The sequence below is a fragment of the Lissotriton helveticus genome, chromosome 1_1 (genome assembly GCF_964261635.1).
Source record: "Lissotriton helveticus chromosome 1_1, aLisHel1.1, whole genome shotgun sequence".
Classification (NCBI taxonomy): Eukaryota; Metazoa; Chordata; class Amphibia; order Caudata; family Salamandridae; genus Lissotriton; species Lissotriton helveticus.
Window position 1 is genome coordinate 1,346,860,071 of NC_136057.1, and position 21,210 is coordinate 1,346,881,280.

General features: G+C 48.2%; 1 protein-coding gene across 2 annotated transcripts in view; it reads left to right on the forward strand.

The window, feature by feature from the left end:
* LOC144772886 (uncharacterized) overlaps nt 1-21,210 on the forward strand; it is a 179,874-nt gene that overhangs the window by 116,760 nt on the left and 41,904 nt on the right. Inside the window, exons 7-8 of one of the 2 annotated variants that reach the window (XM_078657552.1) lie at nt 1,683-1,757; nt 1,994-3,495. In XM_078657552.1, coding sequence (XP_078513678.1) covers nt 1,683-1,757; nt 1,994-2,316 — 398 coding nt within the window. In that variant the 3' untranslated portion in view covers nt 2,317-3,495. Of the gene's footprint in view, nt 1-1,682; nt 1,758-1,993; nt 3,496-21,210 lie in introns of those variants that run through there. The other variant, XM_078657561.1, reaches the window with a different exon arrangement.

Here is a 21,210-nt window from a genome sequence, read left to right on the forward strand (position 1 = left end):
GCAAACATCACTATTACCAAGTATGAACATACCAAGAGATGTGCAACACGCTGGGGGAGAGGCAACGCCCCGCCTTATCCCCGGAAAATTAAACATGTGATTAAAATGAGTTCAGCACAGCCAGTGCCCAGAGTCCAATACCTTAACTATCAGTGGAAAGAATGAAGTAAATACACTCAATACTTATCAATGTGTTGCAATAACAGAGTCTTTCAGCTAGCAGAAAACAGTTCTATACTGGAGCCGGAGTCCGGTATCCGGGGTGAACGCTCTGGCGTGGGCGATTTCCTTGGCAGCCCGGTGTTTGCTCAGATTCTGAGAATTTCTTGTGCCTCCACCGGTGTATCGAAAATCATTGATCCGTCAACAGCTACCGCGCTGGGTATAGCATTTCGTGTTTTTGTCCAGCCTTGCGTAGCGGGGTTTTGATTGTTGCGAATTTTCGACCGGCCTCTTGTACCATTGCGGTGAAGTCAGTGTACGGGGAGATGGAGGAACCCTGCCAGTCCAATGACCCCCGCTCTCGTGCCATCTGCAAGGCAGTGTCCCTGTCCTTTAAGTTCAGATGCCGTGCCATGATGGGGCAGGGGGGATAGCCAGGGTTAGGTCGTGGACCGAGGGACCCTTGTGCCCTTTCGACAACAAAAGTAGCAGTGAAGGATTCCCTTCCAAATAAGTCAATTAAAAGGCTTTCTACAAAACCATCCAGTCGACCTGTATTCATTGAATCAGGCACTCCCATAATGCAAATGTTGTTGCGTCTCCCCCTAGCTTCAAGGTCCTCGTTCTTTATGGCTATATTCTTTAGGAGGCCTTCCATCCTCTCCAACCACTTGGTAGCCTGGGCCGAGCCATCCTCCAAGTCTGAGATTCTGCCTTCAGCGGTGTCAAGTCTCTTATCATGCTGATCCAGTCTGGCACCCTTTTTACCAGCCGTTTGTCAAGCACGTCGAAGCGAGTATCCAGTGCCCTAAAGCCCGCCTTAAGTTCTGCCATGCGTACCTCAGTGCCTTGTGTGGGGGGTTGTGGTGGGGCTGTAGCATGATCATCTCCCTCTGCCATCGTGGTGCTTCCTGCCAACGGGACAACCTGCGTAATTTCTGACTGCTCCGTGGTGCCTGTGCCAGTCAAGTTACAACGATCCTTGGGGTTGTGTGGCAGCGTTCCTGATGGAGATTGTCCGCGCTGGGGTTAAGGGAGCCCCGCCCACGGCCCCAGACGGCACCCAAGCTTCTCTCGAGTCCGTAGCTTGGTGGTGCATCGCAGGCCTCAGTACGCACCTCAGGGAAGTAGCGGTTCCTGACCTCCGATGTCGTACAAAGTGGCGTCGCTGCAGTCAGGGTGACATGGGGAGTGCAGTCACGCTGCCGCAATTCTGCATTTCGGCGTGTGGCCTCTGGGATAGCCGTTGTTCCCGGGGATTGCTTTGGAGCTCCGACACTACGCGGCCATCTTGGTCCGCGGTTCGGCACGTCCCTCTATTTTTCATAGTTTGCAACAAGATGGAGGCGTTACAATACTCCATATAAGTATTGCAAAGCACTGTATGATGCTCGTCATAAGATGTACATAAGCCTGCATGCAGTTTTCTGTAGCATGTAACTGTGTACTGTGTAATGTGCAGGGATGTCTGGGTGTTCCATGTAACCTACAGTGGTTCATTCTACGCTTTATTTTTTCAGTATTGCGGCTTGAGGACACCCAGGACCAGGAGATCCTGACTGACACTGAGGACAGTGATGCTGTGGAAGGAGATGGTGAGTGGCATAAATGCCCAGTAATATCAAGGGCAGTCATGGACAACTTCGAGGCATAATTGCAAACGTACATGGTACTGTTATCAAACCCAGTCAGATGGGCATGCATGTAGTTTGACAATATACCCACAGCACATTTTTCACAAACAAGAGTTGCACCCCTCATATGTACAGCAGTGAGATAATGCAGTCATGATTTCATACAGGTTCCTCCCTGTTGTTCTGGTCTTCCACAGGATCTGACTTTGAGGAAGGAGCAGAAGAGGACACGCAGTCACATGGGACGGGAGATATATCTCGATGTATACCATCAGTTACAAGCTCTGCTCAAGGTAGGCTCCTGACATCAACTGGTAAAGAAGTATATGTGAGTGGCCCTGATTGCCCGAGCTCTGCCAATACTCCGGGATCAACATATGCTGGCAGACGTTCTGCCTTATGGACCGGAAGTCAAATAAGTCCTCAGACTGTGCATCACTCTTCTGCGCTGGTCCACTTCCAGGTAATGGAAGGTCAAGAAGATGGGAATGCCACTGACAGAGCAGAGGGCATCTCTTGACACACTGACCATGAGTAATCTGGAATGTTCTTCAGAGAGCTCGGCTGGGTATGGAATGCATCTCGAGCAGCTAGTTGCACTTTACAGACAAAGTCACATCCTGCACACCTGGTAGAGTTACAAAAAGAGTGAAGATGTGTTGAGTTTTATTTTTTCTAATCGTTTGAATCTTGGACATTTTCTAATGGTGATCTGGGTGAATGGAAGTGAAAGACACCCTCGTTTCAAAGTCCACCAGCTACAGAAAAGACTAACAGAAACATTTCTATCTTTAATTAACCTGAATAGAAAAATTCTGCTCTAGCCCTCACTTTATGTCAAGCAGATCTATAACAACCACCTCCCTCAATGCTAGGCTTTGCTATGAGCTCAGTAAAAGAACATTGTTTGTGACTAGCTTGTAATGTCACTGTTGAAATTATTTTCCTACTAAAGTGAGTAACCACATGTCCTACCAACCTTCTAACCCTCCTGGCCGTCTCTCTGTTGTTACTTTCCTGTACAAGTCCACACCTACATCTTAAAGACTATTTCTATATGTTTAAAACCCTTTCGCTGCGGCGGCAATTCCGCCGCAGCGCTAAGGGGGTGGGGGGGCCGCCCGGCGCTCCGATGCTGGTGACGGAACCGCTCCGTCACGCCCCTCAGGTGGGCTGCGCTTGTGACGGAGCGGTTCCGTCACGGCCCCGCCCGCTCAATAGAACGCGCCGCACAGGCACGTAATCAGCGCTGCTCAGGCGCGGCGGCCGGGCCGTGACGGAACCGCTCCGTCACCAGCACAGCCCACCTGAGGGGCGTGACGGAGCGGTTCGTCACCAGCGTGGGAGGGGTTAAAGTATAATCCAAACTCTGCTCATAGCCTTTTTTCTACTTTGGTTGGTTGAATCCTTATTTAATTTTATTTAAATTTACATTAGCTTTATTGGTGATTAGTAAGCGTGTGCAGAATACAAGATTACATGCATGACAGGGCACTAGACATTTATATAAACCGAGATCAACAGATTCATCAAACAACAATTCTGTTCAACTTTGTAACCCCCCCCCATCCTGAAGCTTCCATGAACATATTGGGTCCATCCCCCAAGTGGTCTTCCCTCAGTCTCAGAGATGATACCAATGAACCCATACATGTCCAATTCTTGGGCAAAGGGCAATGGTACCCAACATACCCAACCCAGTACTGCATTAAGGTACCACGCTACGAATTTAGTCTGGCACATCCTGGGTCCTACCAGGGGGCTCCAACATTGCCTGGGTCATGGCTGGTTTAATCCTTGTAGCTCAACTCTTCATCAATGTGAGTACGTCAGTGGCCCCTATTTGGACTTTTCTGCAGTTCACCATTTTCCTTTTTTGTTCAACTTACTTTATTCAATTTAATAGGTAAGTATTCACAAATTTAAAGTATGCAAGAAACACAACATTTGTGAACATCAGAATGCAAGCTTAGATATGTTTCAAAATCCAATACCTGAAAAAAATACAACAATGAAAGAGATGATGCATATATTCAACTTTAGCCAGTGTTGCAATAAGCTGAAGAAGAGTCCCTGGGGACATGTGTCTTCTACAGATTTCTCATAAGCTGGTGGAATCACGCACGGTGCCCAAGTCATCTGCCTTTGAGTATTACACAATTGGTTCGCATTTTGTGCATTTTACGATGATGATCTACTGCCAGGATGTTGTGTAATCTCAAAGCATCAGAGAAGTAAGGCTTCACTTTTCTGAGTTAATGTATTTAGTTCTTCCAGATTCGTGTTCCAACCTCAAATGCTGCTCATTCATGAAATTTAGCAAGTTAGCCAATGTGACCCTCCTTTGTGTTTGAGCCATAGCCAAGGACTAATACTAAATTTGTGTTCTATAAACTCAACATTTCCTGAATACAGGCCCAAACATTCCTCCAGTATTGTTTCAGATGTTGCTCTTGTGTAGTCTATTGTGCTCTAAATGAAACACAGTGTTCTAAATTTGGCCTGACTGGGACCTTATACAGCAGAAATGTGGCCTCTTTCAACTCTTTGCAGTAGCTGTAAGCTTAAAAGAAACCTAGGAACACACACCACCAATATTGGAAACTTAGAACATTGTAGCAGCAACTGATAGAGACCCAAAAGGCTCAAACATATGATCAGACTGATTTCCCAGATCATGAATCCTGATGGTCTTTGTCCTGTCTCCTCAACTTCCAAAAGCTGTCAAACAACATCTCATTTGAAAACTCTCATCTACATCCATTCACCGATAAATAAAACTCACCTTTACAGACATTGGCAACTTCCATCCTATCGTCCATTCGGTTCACACATTACCTTCCTCAAACACCACAACGAAATAACTTTTTTCAATATCTTTTATTGACATGTTTCAACTATCAAATATATCTTTGATTACATATGTGGTATGCCCTATAAGAATGTCATTTATTCATAAACAATAAAGAACCATAATTTCCTCAGTATTCATTTGCATTTGGTCACATGTTACAAAATGCTTAGCTTCCATGTTGCCGGTACCATACTCTGGCCGTCTCCACTGGGGATCAGTCATTTTGAACATTGCTCGCACTCACTGTAAACGGATCGTAATGTGGTTAACTCTAGACATACTATTTACTCTCCTTGTGTTTGCTTTCTTTGTTGGCTAGTCCCCAAACATTTCCAACGGTGTCCGTCGGTATAGTCATTGTTCTTTATTACAATGTTTAAGTTGCATATTCCCCATTTCTATCAAGTGTATATAAAGGTAGATGATCCACTCTCGGGAACTTTAGTCATACTTCTTTCAAAGGCTGGGATAGTGGTGCCCCGCCTCTTGCTCAGTTTTCTGATTATATTGACCTCCACCTCTATGTAACTCAGTGTCACCTCTGTGTGTCCCACATACTGACTTCTTACTGATCTACGACATCAAGAATGCACTATCAAATGTTCAGGACAATTCCCTAGTGGAAACAAATGAAAGTGACCCTTTCTCATTGATGCTATTAACCTCAGTGTCTTATTAAATGCTGTCTTGTGGGTCATGCTTTTTGATTTACAGACTTTCCAAAGTGTTTGAAATCCCAGTGTCAGCCTTCCCGTAGTTCTCATCCTTCCTTGAAAATTGCCCCCAAAAACTAACACGGCACAGATTAATTTCTATCTTAATCAATGCCACTCGATAAATCTCCTTATTATAGTCTGCACTTACCTCTTCATGTTAAAGTGCGAGTACAGCCCATAATGCAGGTCATCAGGTCCCACAAAAGTGGAATCATTTTCTTTGCTGATGATAAACATCAGAAGCTACCGATTTGTAGCAAACCAGATTAATATCTAACTTCAAGCTAATGCCTATCCAATATTAACAGGCATTTGCAATGCAATAGGTCTCGCAGTTGCAAAAGTTTGAGCTATTGTCATTGTAAATGACAAACCTTTTATCTATGTGTTGCTTTTGAAAACAGATAAATAAAAGGCATTGTCATTTACAATGCCAATAGCTTAAACTCGAAGCGAACACCAATTTACACATGTATATACCCTGATGTTACACAGAAACCAACAAACACCATTCTTAAGTTGTCACCAATATATACATTAATACACCCCAGAATTACACAGTAGCCAACATATACTGTTGCTACGATCTCTTTGATATAGTAAGGGACTTTGTTTCCCCTCAAACCTGCAAACAAACCCCCGTGGAAACTCAAGAACTCTGTAAATCCTTAGCAGTTTACTTTCAGGAAAAAATAGCCAACATCTACTCCAATTTTTCAACTACTGCTACACCGAATCCGGGCTCCCTAGGGTATTCCGAAGGACCAATAAAGCGAGTGGACTGTACCCTGGATTGTTTTGAACTTACCTCGCTGGAAGAAGTTTCTAAGGCACTGTCCACTGGCAAATCAGGCTCTCCCTTAGACCTCTGCCCCCCCAAAATCATGGCCTTACTAACCACCAGCTGTGCACAAGCCATCCAAAAAATTTTTAATCTGTTTATACAATCAGATACTATACCTATAATTTGGAAGGAAGCATTCGTTCGCCCAATTCTGAAAAAACCCTCAGCAAATCCTCAAGACCTTGGCAACTATCACCCTATTTCCCTGCTTCCACTATTGGCTAAGCTGCTTGAAAGTATTATCAACAGACAATTGAGCAGCTATTTGGAAACCAATTTAATCTTGAACCCTTCACAATCGGGTTTTCACCCTGGTTTCAGCATGGAGACAGCCATACTAGCCGTGACTGACTCTCTCAGGATGATAATGAATGCAGGGGGATCAGCAATCCTGATCCTACTAGACCTCTCCGCGGCTTTTGATACCATCTCGCACACTAAGCTTGCGGAGAGGCTAGTTTCCTGTGGCATTCAAGGAGTGGCCCTGAAATGGTTACAGAACTTTCTGTCTGATAGAACCCACACAGTCATCCTGGGACCATTTCAATCAGGAAAAATGCCTCTGTATAAGGGTGTTCCTCGGGGCTCTTGCCTGAGCCCAACTCTTTTCAACATATATATGGCTCCTTTGGCAAAAGTAGTAGAACATCTGGGCTTTAAAACGATTTCCTACGCTGATGACACTCAGCTCTTGTTCACCATTGGTTCTAACCCTGAAGCAGACAAAGTATGTTTTTCCACAGGTATTTTGGCAATCTCCAACTGGATGACTGACAACTGTCTCCAGTTGAACCCTGGAAAAACGGAAGTCATGCTACCGGAAAAGCCTCGGCGGCTTGGTCTAACGAATGGTGGCCTTCCCAGCTGGGTCTAGCCCCCGTGCCTACAGAAAGTGTCAAAAATCTTGGACTAAAACTGGACCAATCACTAACAATGAAGGATCATGTAGCAGCCACAACGAGTTCCTGTTACTACAGCTTACGATTACTTCGTAAAATCTTTCCATTCATGCCGACAGAACATCGCAGAACCTTGGTCCAAGCAATGGTGATCAGCCGTTTAGATTATGGCAATGCCTTGCTGGCAGAAGTGGGTGAGACCCTCCTAAAGAAATTACAGGTCATTCAGAATACAGCAGCCAGAATGATCTTGAATATGCCTGCTGGCTCCCCTTCTGAACCTTTGCTAAAAGAACTACATTGGTTGCCAGTAAGAAAAAGATCCTTTTTTTAAATTTGCTGCCTGACGTACAACGCTCTAAAGAGCGTGGCCCTTACTATTTACGAAAGAAATTGACTAAATACGTTCCAGGCAGGAACCTGAGATCAGGCTCTCTAGGACTTCTTCAGATCCCCACATACGCTTGAGCCGCACTGGGGGTAAAGCCTTCTCGCACTTGGCTCCAAAGTATTGGAACAGTCTGCCTAAGGCTCTGCGGGAAATTCCCACCTACTGTATTTTTAGGAAACACCTAAAAGCTTTTCTCTTCTAAAAAGACCGCCCCTGTTCTTCCCGCCATAGGACTGTTATCTAGGCAGCGCCGAGATGCCCCAGGGTGATTCGTGCGCTATACAAGAACAGTTAACATAACATAACATCCCGCGTTTACCATCACATAGTCCGAATATGTAATTAAATGGCTATCAAGTCGTCCAACAACACTTGCTACCTTTAGCTACTTACTACATAGGTAGATTTGCTGGGAAATGACCGAACTCCTGTATCAAATGAGGAAATATGTGAGCGCTTTGGTACAGCCCACTGGTGAAACCCTCACAAAAAACTCAGAATTCACTAAATGTGACTATAGACATCAACACAACCGATTCGAACTTCGGTCTTGTAAGGAAACATTTGGAAATTCTCACCCTGCACTATGTACAGGCTCTGCAATTAAATATTTTTAGTAGACTGTGCTCTATATCTGTTCTAATGAACAATTAAAATATCAACAGTAACCCATCGATCACTAGAAGGTGTCCAAGATCGTACAACCATGACCAGTATCTGTACTTGTGTACCTTTGTATCTGTACTCAGAAACATACACTAAGCACCATTATATGTGCCCCAAATCACCTCAGCACCAGAGTTGCCCTGGCTTCTTGGTGGGCCTCAGGAATAACTATTTACGGAGGGAGCCCGCTCTGGTCTCAATTGCAAAGTAGCATTCTGTTCTGAGCTGCGCGACAAGATAAAGGGCAGGCATTGAAACTGCACAACATCAGCTGGGCTGAGGGCCAGCTCAGTCTCTGTTCTTGCTTCATTGCTCATCAGGCCAGGGGGAGCAAGAGCTGTGCAAGGGCATACCTGGCACCAACAGAGTCTAGAAGGAAGGGGAAATCCAGGGTTGGTACAAAGTTTAGATTACTGGATGTAGAAATGTTTTGGAAAAGCGAAGGTAGTCAGTAGGGCAGTCACAGGTCTTAATGCAAGAAAGGAAAGGGCCCCTTGTCTTTTGTGTAGGTAATGAAAGACTGATGTGATAAGAGTACTGCTGGCACTTTACACCTCTCCGGGCCCTGGTGCCACGCCACCCGCTGCACTTCCTAAAGCTTTCCACCTGAGAATGGGTTTCAGGGCAGGTGATAGATGCGGCTAAAGTCTGTCAGTCACTTCTCTTGTTTGGAGAGAAGAGTGCAAGGAGGGCGACGCCCCCAGACAGGTGTGCCATGCGGTGAGCTGGGGGCAGCAGTGACTGCCCTTTGCAACCACTAATCGACATCCACGGACTGTCTGTGCCGGTGCTTAATTTGTGCATGTGGTTATAGGGAGTGGCCATTGGCGATCATGTATGGGGACCAGGATGCATTATCCATCTGAAGATTTTGATTCTGAGCAAGAGAGAGAAAAGCAGAAAAGGGAGTAAGAAAAAGGAACAAGAGATAGTAAAAGAGAAAAGAGGGAGAGTGCAGAGCTGCTAAAAAAAAATATTCCAACGAGCAGCACAGAGCAAGTGCGGGGTGGTGGAAGAAGGTGCTAGGAGTGGGTGGGGCGTGGGGCCAAGGCAGCCTCAGATTAGGCAGTCCTTGCATTCTACAGCGCCGGCAGTGGCCTCCAAAGAAATGAGGTGTATATCCGTGTGGGAAGTGCAGGGTGTGTAGGTACACGTTGGGTTTGATGTAATTAATTTTCTCAGTAGTGGCTTGTAGTTGGTGTGCAAATGTTATGTATTGTGGTGTTGATTAAGCTGCTCCCGTGTTGTGCAGCGTGAAAAAGTGTGGAGTTGAGTGAAAGTATACTCAGAAGAAAATTCAAACACCGTAAACATGAGTAAAAAAATTGTTGACACAAGAATAGGACATGATGATGTTCACCCAATCAAAATGTAGTATTTTCGCACCCCAATGAAGGGCACACCCTCTCGGGACATTACAAACATTCTCTACAATCACTGCTATACCACGTGACACCAAGAACAGGCGGTGACAAATATACATATCGCGGTAACATGACAGCTCACCATTACTACTCTTAATTTAAGCTGTAGAAATCTTTTCGCAAGTTCGACACGAAAACAGAACGTTCCCTTTCAAACCCCCACACTTTCAGAATGACCTTGGCGCTCCTACCTGACATCTGGGCTCTGACCTGCACGCCGCCTCCTCAGAAAACTTTACTAGTCAAAGGACAGGGACATGTCCACAGCTTGAGATCCGCTCGAGCGCCGCATTCTTCCCGAGTGGCTGCATCTGCAGACATGCTCCGACGCACCAGCGAAAGTTTGGAAATGGCAATCTTTCTTCTAGCTTCTCAGTAGGATAAACCGCACTGCATCGCACAGTGTTACCCTTTTCCGTCTTCCCTCCAGGAGCAGATTACTAAGGATGACTAATATTAGCAGAGTTTTTCAAAGACCAACTGGGACTGATTTCACTGGCCGAACAGGCGTGTATTATCTGCACAACAGCCTTGAGTGGACTGTAGTCTCTGCTGTGTGCAACCGCTGGAGGCAGCGGCGTCAGAGAAGCCCTGGGACGGTATCTGAGCCCGCCAAATGAGAGCCAGTGCATGCACCCAAAGCATCTCAACACGTCAGAAGCCCGGCTATCAGTTAGACAGGGCAGTGGAGACTGCTGGTTTTAATGTGCTCTGGTCTTCTCGTTGGAAAGCATAAACTCACAATAACAATTTACAGGAGCGGTTGAAAAGGTTTACAGAATAGAAAAGAAAGATGGTGCAGGATATGAAACTGTGAGAGAGGGAGAGAGAAAGGGAACTAGTGGTGTGCGCGCACCACAGAGGAACGGGGGAGGGAGCGCAGCAGCGAGACGAAGGCACGCTGCTGCACGTGCTAGCCACGGACGGGAATGGGCATTGCAAAGGCGGGACATGCGCCCGCCGTTGCCCAATCGCGTGCCTTTTTAAAAAATAAACACTTGAAAGCCAATGCCTGCCGGTGAAAGCCTGATCACACGCATAAGCGTGTGGTCAGCTTTCAAATCCCCTTACAAGAGGTCTCGCGCGGCGCGGGCAGTGCTGCGCACTGCAACGCTAGGCGCGAGACCTAAAAACTGTTAATGAAGGAGCTTTCTGAAGCTCAAGTGTCTAATCTTCTGTTACAGAAGATTTGTTGCTATTGCCCTTCTGCTATCTAAAACAGAAATAGCAGTTCATTGGGGAGCTGCGACTAGACCCACCCTAGCAGCATGGACTCGCAGCTTAGCCTGTTGTAGCCTACAAACGGATATATACGCGACACTTGAACCCCCACGTCTAGACCTAAAGACATCTGGTGTGTTTATCGCATTTACCTCCAACAGACCTCAGACACAGCTTCCTCCTTCTTGCCTCCTCATACAGCTACCTGAGATATGACAAATAGACCCCCCTGACTTGGGTTGGCACCCGACTGTGAACACACAACCCACACTCATATGCCTACTGCCCTGCCATTGGCTGCAGACCACATATATGCATACATCCCTATCGCCATTGCTTAAGGTAAACACTGGCAGCGACAAAGCACTGGAGCCCCCTCCCCCCATATTCCTTCTGTCTCAGAATATGTAATGTGTTTTTATTTATGTATGTAATGTTTCTTCCCTCATATATTGTCACTTTATTTTCATATGGTGTATTCTTTTTTTGTGCGTTCGTTAAAAATTTCAATAAAACTTGATATAAAAAGAAAAGAATGCACCTTTGTTTTTGGGTTAACAACTAGTTACCTTCAGAATGCTACATCTCTTTAATAGGTCTATGCAGTGCACGAGCCAAAGATACATAACAACAAGGGTCAATCCTTACCCCTAAGCAAATTTCCAGGCTTTGCTATCCAAATCTTGCTGCATTTCTACCACACAACTCATCTAAAAAATGCTGACACTTTTCTAATCACTACCTAAGACTGTGATATGTTGTAAATCTTCTTGCTGCATGCAATCTAGTTTCAGAGCATCCTGAAAAATCCATGACACATCTGTCTTAGTCCTTCTTTCACACTACCATAACAGAGCAGCTATTGGTCTTTCTTTTCACAATGTGAGCTATATAAAGAATAAGATGTGATGATGAACAAGCTACAGCAATGCTGTGTTACTGGGCATCTTGACTATTAATAACCCTAGACAATATCTTTGGCTAGCGATATCAACTATTAACCACATATTTTATATTTACTGTGTGTCATTGCCACCAAAATGCATCACTGCCCGTTTAGATTCCACAAACTCGGTTTAATGGTCTAGTGAGGGTGAATGCACAGGCTGTTACTAAAAACTACTTTGCTCTATAGTTTATACTGAAATTAGACTCTTGGAAGATTATGTACAAACAATGTGGATACCTTTTAATGATGGATATTGAAATTAATGAATTTTTATACTTCATTTGGTTTACTTTAGGTAACTTGATACATTTCTTTACTAAGTCAGTAATACCCATTGTAGACGTTTTGCATGATTTAATGGCCATTATATTGTCAATAAAGGGATGGGCATGAGATCAATTCTCTAAATACAACTGACATGGGACACTGGACATTGAGTAATCCATACAAAGGTTGCCTAATGTATCAACTTTCTTTCTCTAATTTTTTGTTAACAAAGATTAATGTGCACCTCCCCTTTACCTCCCCCTTGGACATCTTGCACAATTTTCCCCAGAAAAATCTTCTACATAATGAATAAAAGTGAAGGACCTTAGTGTTTCATTATCTGTGTTAGTCCTTAAATTGATACTACACTTTTTTCCCTATCATGTAAGAGATTAATTACTATTCCCCTGTCATAAGCATTACTCTACCTCTAGTACATTTCATTAAAAATTGTTTGCAGATGACTGATAGTTGATGTTATCCAACTAAGTTTGTACCTATTTGATCAATCTCAGAAGCAAGAAAACTTGGGGCAATGCTGCCAGGATTAAAAACTGTGCGTGTCAGCATTTGGGTGACACATAGCCTACTGAGCTATACTACTAGTATGTGTATGGGGTACCATCTCTGAATTAGCATCCTTAGCACCATTATCTTTCACACATACTTTTGAAAATGTTTTATATGTTTATATGGAACTTCACCAGAGGCAATCTTACACCAGTTTGTGTTTGGATGTTGTGGATTCTGAAATACCGCATTTAAGCATTGCTCAGTGTCTGTGCACTCTGGTTCATTCAGAGGTTTCTTTGCTAACAGTCACAGGAAGGGGTGTTCAAACAGCCCAGCCCTCCAGAACTTGACAGATAGTGAAGCCAGCAACTTTATACATTTTCCAATGCTGTTAATCTATACCAGGATTTAGCATATAAATTACATCAACTTTACCTTGAGAATGGGGCTTTGCGGGGGGTGGCCGACCGGAGGGAGGCTCTCCCCCCCGGGGAAGTTTGGGGCCCCGGGAGGAAGGGAGGGGGGAAGACATAGAGCGAGGGACAGGAAGTAGATTGGGCTGGTTGGGCTCCTTGGGCTGGTTTGGGCTATGTTTGGGCTTCAGGGGTATAACTACGGCCATTTTGGGTCACTGGGCACCATTTTGGTGACAGTGACCAAGCAGCCGAGCGGTAGCAAAGTTGTTGTCGTGTTTGGTTCTCGATTTTGTGTAGTTAGAGAGTGGTTTAGCCTTTTCCGGCGGTATAGCGGCAGAAGGTGTGGTATACCTGTCAAGCGGCGGAGCGCTGTGGGGCTGAGCGTCAGTATTTGACTTCAGGCGGTGACGCGGGAGCGGAGGTAATGGTAGGCATGGCCGAGTCGGCAGCGAAGGGCATCGGGGAGGCGGGGGGAGGGTCGGGGACAGTCAGGGTGGGGCGTGGGGGTGCGGGGTGTGCGAAGGATTGGGGGGGCACGGGGGGGGATGGGGGAGTGCGGGGTGGGGTTGGGGGAATGGGGGGTGGGGGGGCGTCCGGCACAACGGGCGGACACTCGGCAGCGTGGGGGAGGGGTGCGCCAGTGAGCTGGGGGGGAGTTCTCCTCGGCATGCTGGACTTCTCCAAATTTTTCTTGGCGGGAGCAGTTGGCAGGGGGCTTGGGTGAGCAGCATGCGGCTCCAACCCGCCAAGTGGATGGGCCGGCTCTGCCTTGTACGGGCGGTCGCGCTCCAACGAGGGACCATGTACATGAGGATGATGGATGGCAGGGCCATGGGCCGCTGCCGCCCCCACCCCGATGAGTCGAAACGGCCGCCGGGGGTCGGGGCTGGAGTGAGAATGTTTGTGGATACCCGGGTTACCAAATGGAGAAGGGGAGAAGGGAGAGTGTGGACTTGGGGGAATTGATGACAGCGTTCAGGGATAAGGCTGGTTTGAGCAGGGTGAGCACTGGCCGGGCACAGCAGTGGGGGGATGTTGTAGGAGGCGGGGAGATGGAGTCAGAAGAGGAGGGGGAGTTGAGGGAGGCGAGAGGGGATACGAATAATGTTGTTGGAAGTGTTTTACAGGTATGCCCCCGGCAGTCGGTGCCGCGAGTGACGGCCCCCCCAGCAGAACTGGTTAGGCGGCGGGATCCGGTGCGGACGCCAGCCTTGACGCCAGGTAAGACAGGTGCACAGTCGGGGAGTGGCTTGGGCGGGCCTCATGGAGGCCGGGTGATCGGAGAGGCGGATGGTGGAGGCACGCCACGGGGTGGCCAGGTGTCGGTGGGTACAGATGCGGAAGGGGGAGATTTGGTGCGCTTGGTGAAGGGCAGGTATGTGGTGGATGCTGGGGTGGGTACGGGGTCGGAAGGGGCAGCGGGCGATGTGGCGACGGCGAGCGCGGGGACGGGAGGCGCTGCAGGGTCCGTAGGGCCGGCGGCGTCTGGCGTCGGGGCGAAGGAGAGTTGCGACGTGCCGGTCAAGAGGATGCCGTACATGGGGGTGGCGAAACCTTTGGGGGCGCATTTGGAAGGGGGAATACGTGGAGATTTTGAAATTGCTACACAGGGAGTTGATGGCCAAGGAGGGTTCGAAGGAGGAGGAGCAGGAGTTGGCTAGGCGCCCCAAGGTGCCGGTAACCATTGAGAACTGGTTGGCGCCTTTTTGATCTACGCCAGTGTGTATTGCGAGAAGTACCCGGACAGGTCAGTTGCGTTGTTCAAATATATGGATGTGGTGCAGGTGGCGTACGGCGGGAATGCGTGGTCGCATTACGACGAGGAGTTTCGGGCGCGCATGGCATCGGACCCCGAGGCGAAGTGGGGAGAACTTGACGCGGACCTGTATCAACAGACAATGAGTGGCGCGAAGTTTGGCCGCACCATATACACGGCCAGTGGGCTTCCGCTGGCGGCGGCACCCTTTACGGCCCGCCCCACCCGTGGGGGGTGGGGTCGGGGGATACAGGAAGTGCGACTAGCGTCTGGGCATGCTGGGACTTCAATAGGGGGTCCTGTCTCAGGCAACTGTGCCGTTTCCGGCATGACTGCTCCAAGTGCGGGAGGAGACACCCGGTGGTGCGCTGCTGGGGGCTCGGGGGAGGGCCCGCACAGGGACAGCAGCCGGCCGTGCCCTCCGGTGGGGGGAGGGGGGGCAGCAGGGGGGATGTGGTGCCTTGGGGAAAGGCTCATACGCCGGTTAAGCTGGAGAGGCTCGAGCCTCTGTTGGCGGTTTATCCGCGGGCAGAGGATGCGACCGTGCTGCGTCGGGGTTTCAGGGAAGGTTTTCGGTTGGGGTATGAAGGTCCCAGGATTGCTCGGTGGGCAGAGAACCTGAAATCCGTGAACGCGCACAAAGGCATCGTTCGGGAGAAGCTGTTAAAGGAAGTGAGGGAAGGGAGACTGGTGGGCCCCTTTCAGGAGCCGCCCCTGCCAGACCTGATAATTTCACCGATCGGGGTGGTTCCCAAGAAGGAGCCGGGTCAGTTCCGACTGATTCAGCATTTGTCCTGGCCTGAAGGTGCGTCGGCGAATGACTACATTTCGGCGGAGTTGGCGTCGGTGTCTTATTCGTCGGTGGACGTGGCAAGGAGGCTGGTGACGGCGGCGGGACGGGGTGCGCTCATGGCAAAATGCGACGTGAAATCTGCGTTTGGGCTGTTGCCGGTACATCCAGCGGATCATCAGCTGCTGGGAATACAGTTTGAGGGCCACATTTTTGTTAAACAAAGCGCTTCCCATGGGGCGCCCCGTATCGTGTGCTTTGTTTGAGAGGTTCAGCTCCTTCTTGCAGTGGGCTTTTTCCTGGCGCACAGGCTCTGAGGCGGTGACGCACTATCTGGACGACTTCTTCCTGGTGGGTCGGCCCGGTTCAACGGACTGCCGGCAGCAGCTGGACAGTTTTACGGACTTGATGGGTTACCTGGGGGTGCCCCTGGCGCCGGAGAAGACTCAGGGTCCCAGCACAGTGCTGTCCTTTCTCGGGATAGAGCTCGACTCAGCGGCCATGGAAGCACGCCTACCGGAGGATAAGCGGGTGGTGATGGTGGACTTGGTGAGGGACATGTTGGTCAGGAGGAAGGTGAAGGTGCGTGAGGTGCAGGTGTTGTTGGGGCACTTGAACTTTGCATATAGGGTTGTGCGGGCGGGGCGGACGTTTTGCCGCCGGCTGGGATTGGCATTGTCAGGGCTGACGTTACCTCACCATCACGTGCGCCTGTCAGCGGGGTCGAGAGAGGATTTGAGCATGTGGCTGGCGTTTTGGAGCGTTTCAATGGAGTGCCCATGGCGTCGCCGGAGGATTGGCAGTGGGACGTCACAATGTCATCCGATGCGGCGGGAGTCGGGGGGTTCGGGCTCTACTGGACGGGGAGATGGTGCACGGAACAGTGGCCGGCGCGGTGGCAGGCGGGGGGATGGAGTATTGCGTTCTTGGAGCTTTTTCCGCTGGTGGTGGCCGTGACGGTGTGGGCGCAGGAGCTGGCGCACAAGCGGGTCTTGTTCAAAGTGGAAAACATGTCGGGAGTGCAGGTGGTGAACCGGCAGTCCGCGAGGGAGGACCAAGTGCTGAAGTTGATGCGCGTTTTTGTGTTGAGTTGTTTGATGCACGACATACTGTTTCAGGCGCAGCATGTACCGGGGATGGACAATGACATTGCGGATGCTTTGTCCCATTCACAGTGGCAGAGGTTCCATGGGCTAGCCACGGAGGCGGACGCAGTCAAGACGAAGGTGCCGGAGGAGCTCTGGACGGTGGGAGAGCGCGGGTTGTTCAACTGGTGAAGGCGTCGGTGGCAGCGTCCACATGGAGGGCTTATGAACAGGCTTGGTTGGAGTTTTTACGTTCAGGGGCGGTAAGGCAGCGTGGCAGGTGGCGTCGGGAGGAGCAAGTGGTGCGGTTCATGCTCTATCTGATGGATAAGGGGCAGGCGAGGGTGACGATTGCGGGGAAATTGGCTGGGGTGGCGTTCATGGGTAAGCTCTGGTGGGGTTATGCACCTTCGGCGGGAGAGTAGGGGGGTAGGCTGTTGGAAGGGTGGGAGAGAGAGAGGGGGGCACGGGCGCGGCGGCGTCGGCCAATTACGGAAGTGATGTCGGAAGGTTTGGTGCGCCTCCTACTGAGGGTGTGCAGGGATCAGGCGGAGACGGTGCTGTTTTCCACTCTGATGTCGTGGATGTTTTTTGGTGCTTTCAGGGTGTCGGAACTGGTGGGGTTGCGCGGGGGGCCGGGAGTGAGTTGGGAGGAGGTGGAGTTGCGGGGCCGGGAGGTAGCGGTGCGTTTGCGGCAGTCTAAGACCGATCAGCGCGGAGACGGCAATTGGGTGGTACTGGGTCCGGGGAGGTCGGAGGCGGTGTGTCCGGCGGCGTGGGGGAGACGGTTGGCAGGATTGAGGGAGCAGGACGGGGCGGAGGTGTTTGGCCGGCAGGGGGCCGGGCGAGTGACGGCGGCTCAGCTGCTGTGGGTCCTGCGGCACGCCCTACGGTCCATGGGTGAGGACCCGAAGGAATTTGGGACGCATTCCTTTCGCATTGGTGCAGCAACGGAGGCGGCGCGACGGGGTTGGGGTACGGAGGAGATAAAGCGGCTGGGGCGCTGGAAGTCGGACTTTTATAGGACGTACGTCAGGTTGCGGGGTGGGGGAGTGGAGTGAAGTTGACATGTTGGGTCCATCGCTTACATATGTATCTTTGCAGGTGCAGTGGCGGGGCCGACTGCGGCCATTCCTTTGTTAAGAGAGCGGAGAGGGCCGAATGGGACAAACACCGGAGCCTCAATTTGGAGTTGGATGAACAGTTGTTTAGGTGTCATTGGAGGGGGAAAGGGGGTATGCGTTGGCACGAGTTGGTGCCGGTTTTGAACAATGTTGTGTGTGGGGGGGGGGGGTCTGTCCAGATGTGGTGGTCATCCATTTGGGTGAAAACGATTTAGTGCAGTGTAAGGGGCTGGCACTGGTGAAGCAAATGAAAAGGGACTTGCTGGACATCAGGAGACAGTGGGCGGGGTGCTACGTCATTTGGTCGGAATTTATTCCTAGGCGGTACTGGAGAGGGGCGGAGAGGCCTGCAGCTATTGATAGGACACAGAGAAAAATTAACAGGGAAATGAGGGTTTTTTGTGAGAAAGAGGGGGTAGGTAGGATGGAGCATCCGGAACTGAGGTATGGGGCAGTATACTTCTTCAGGGAGGATGGAGTACACTTGTCACGATACGGGATGGAGCTATATATTGTGCAGCTGAAAGAGGCGGTGGATCTGCCGGTTGGGGTGTGCAGGTATCCAAAGGTGCAAAGGCCCTAGGGGGGGTCGAAAGCTGTAGGGGGCTTTCGAGTGGTGCTTTTCCTAGTTAAGGGGGGGGGTAGGTAGGAGAAATGAGGTCTCATGGACAGAGGGGGAGGGAGTGTACAGTTGGCAGGAGTTTTAAAACAGTTGAGGCAGGCGTTTGGGTAATTGGTAAAGATGTATATGTTGTTGCGGGGGAACTTTTAGGGGTGGGGGTGGGGGTTTGAGCAGGTACATGTTTATTTAGTTAGGACTAGTTTTGTACGGCAAAGTCCAAGGATATGTTTTGTTAAGATGCACCTGTTCCCAATAAAGCGGCCTTTATCACACCTTAAAATGTCTCCGGTCGGTCTTTCCCCTACCCGTCTCCCGATGGGCCCCAATGTGGTGCTTAAATGATTTGGTCATATGGTATACAAACACTCCAGTAGTCCCTGCAAGTGCTGTGTTTTTCCAGAGATCCTAAAAATGTGGTGCTCTGATTTGAACATAAGTTACATGAGATGTAAGAAGGTAAGAAAGTTCATAGGAAATTATTCATTGTGTGTGAATCGGAGAGAGACGCAAAATGGCGCCGGAGTGAGAGGACGTGTCGGCTGCTTGCTCCGTGAGACCTGATCAGCATTACAGGAACCCCTCCTAGCCATGTTGGAACAAAACTCCCGCTAACTGCCGTTATCACCGCTTTTTTTCTGCCATCATTGAGCTCTTGCAGATGGTGCCATAGACGCTTGGGGGGCCAGACCAAAAGGACTTAAAAAAGACGTTAAAAAAACGTTGCTTATCGCTGGTACTGGCATGAATATCAAAGTAGTATGTGGTATGTGGGTGTGATGGCGCTTTGAGACTCTAGACTTTGCCGATCATAAAAAAACATGTTTTCTCCAGGCTGTCCCTCCGAGTTTAGCAGAGAGAAAGTGCAGCAGCGCAGAGGCACGGAAAACACTGTCATCTGTCATCTTGCAGAGCGGGGGAGAAGAGACTAACCGGATAAGGATATCGTTAACTCACAACTCATGACCCCGCTTGGATGTGACCAGGGTCGGGATCGAGGCTGAGAGGTTGAGGACACTTTGAAGCCTGAGTGTACAGCAGCATCTGGTACCTATCGCTTCTCACCACGCTCTTTCCCTGCCGAGTGAAGTCCCTGTGTGCTCCGCTCGTACACCCGCCGCCCCTGGTGCACTCTATCTCCCAAACACCTCACATCCCCACCTGCTTACGGCTCTAAATCCTACTTTCACCTACCTCCCTGTCAGCCGCAGGGTCTGAAAGGTCTTGAAGGGTCGCATCATGTAAAACGTGCATCGTAGCAACATCGTAGCAGCGTGTTGCTTAGTGAATTGAACCGGGTGCTCTCTGGCTCAGTCTGGCTTAGTCTCCATCCCCGCAGCTCCATGGTTCCCTGCACTGCGTACGCACTGAGCAGATAATCAATCACTCGGCTGTCCCAGGCTGATGTCCCTCGTTATCTGCAGACTCCGAGACACAGGGTTTTAAGGATTTAAGGATTAAAGTGCCCTTGACTCTTTGGCACCATCTAACTCTGTACTCAGTGGCATTGTCATTCTCACTAATCTTACCGAGGTCTGCAGGGGTCAACCTGGAAAGTGCGGGACTGCACAGGCTGCACAGACTGACAGGCGATCTCACAGCAGTGATTTACGATTACAGACTACGAGAATCTATGACATAATATGGACAGACAGAATAAAGACATACAAAAATATCGGCACAAAAATATCGAAATCAAAAATATCGGAGTTCTATCTACATAAAGGCAAGTACAAAAATATCGGAAAAAAATATAGTAGTACAAAAATATCGAAGTTAAAAATATCGTTTTTTTAAATGTATTAATAATAATGTAAAAATAATTTAAAAATACATATAATTTAGCAAATTAAAAATATAAACATTAAAACATATTAAAAAATTCATAACTAATACATACACATTTAAAATAAATTAAAAACTACATAGCGTTGGATAGCGTAGGGGTCAAAATTACTATTCCCACTCCAGAGAGTGCAACAGTAGGGAAAGCGTTGGATAGCGTAGGGGTAAAAATTACTATTCCCACTCCAGAGGGTGCAACAGTAGGGAAAGCATTGGATAGCGTAGGGGTAAAAAATACTATTCCCACTCAGAGAGTGCAACAGTAGGGAAAGCGTTGGATAGCGTAGGGGTAAAAATTACTATTCCCACTCCAGAGAGTGCAACAGTAGGGAAAGCGTTGGATAGCATAGGGGTAAAAATTACTATTCCCACTCCAAAGGGTGCAACAGTAGGGAAAGCATTGGTTAGCGTAGGGGTAAAAATTACTATTCCCACTCCAGAGGGTGCAACAGTAGGGAAATCGTTGGACAGCGTAGGGGTAAAAATTACTATTCCCACTCCAGAGGGTGCAACAGTAGGGAAAGCTTTGGATAGCATGGGGGTAAAAATTACTTCCCACACTACTCCCCCTTTAACACACAACACACTACACATACAAAAAACACAATTAATATAAATATCAATTAATAAATGAATAACAATTAATTTTAAATTGATGTAATTATAAATTAGCTAATTAACACATATTATTTACCAATTAATAATTATTACCAATTAATTAACAAGATATTTACAAGAATAAACAATATTTATTAATACATTATTTATAATTAATATTATGAAATAATTAAAAAAAACTAATAACCAATTAATTAATTAACAATTAATTAACAATAAATACCAATAAATAAATACAATCTCTTTAATTAATTTAATTTAATTATGTCACACCCTATTCCCCTATAATCACACAACCCACTACACATAAATAAATCACATAAAAAATGTAATTGTCATTTAATCACTTGTTAATAATTAATTACCAATTAATTATTAATTAGCAATAACATTTTTTTAAATATAATTACATTAACT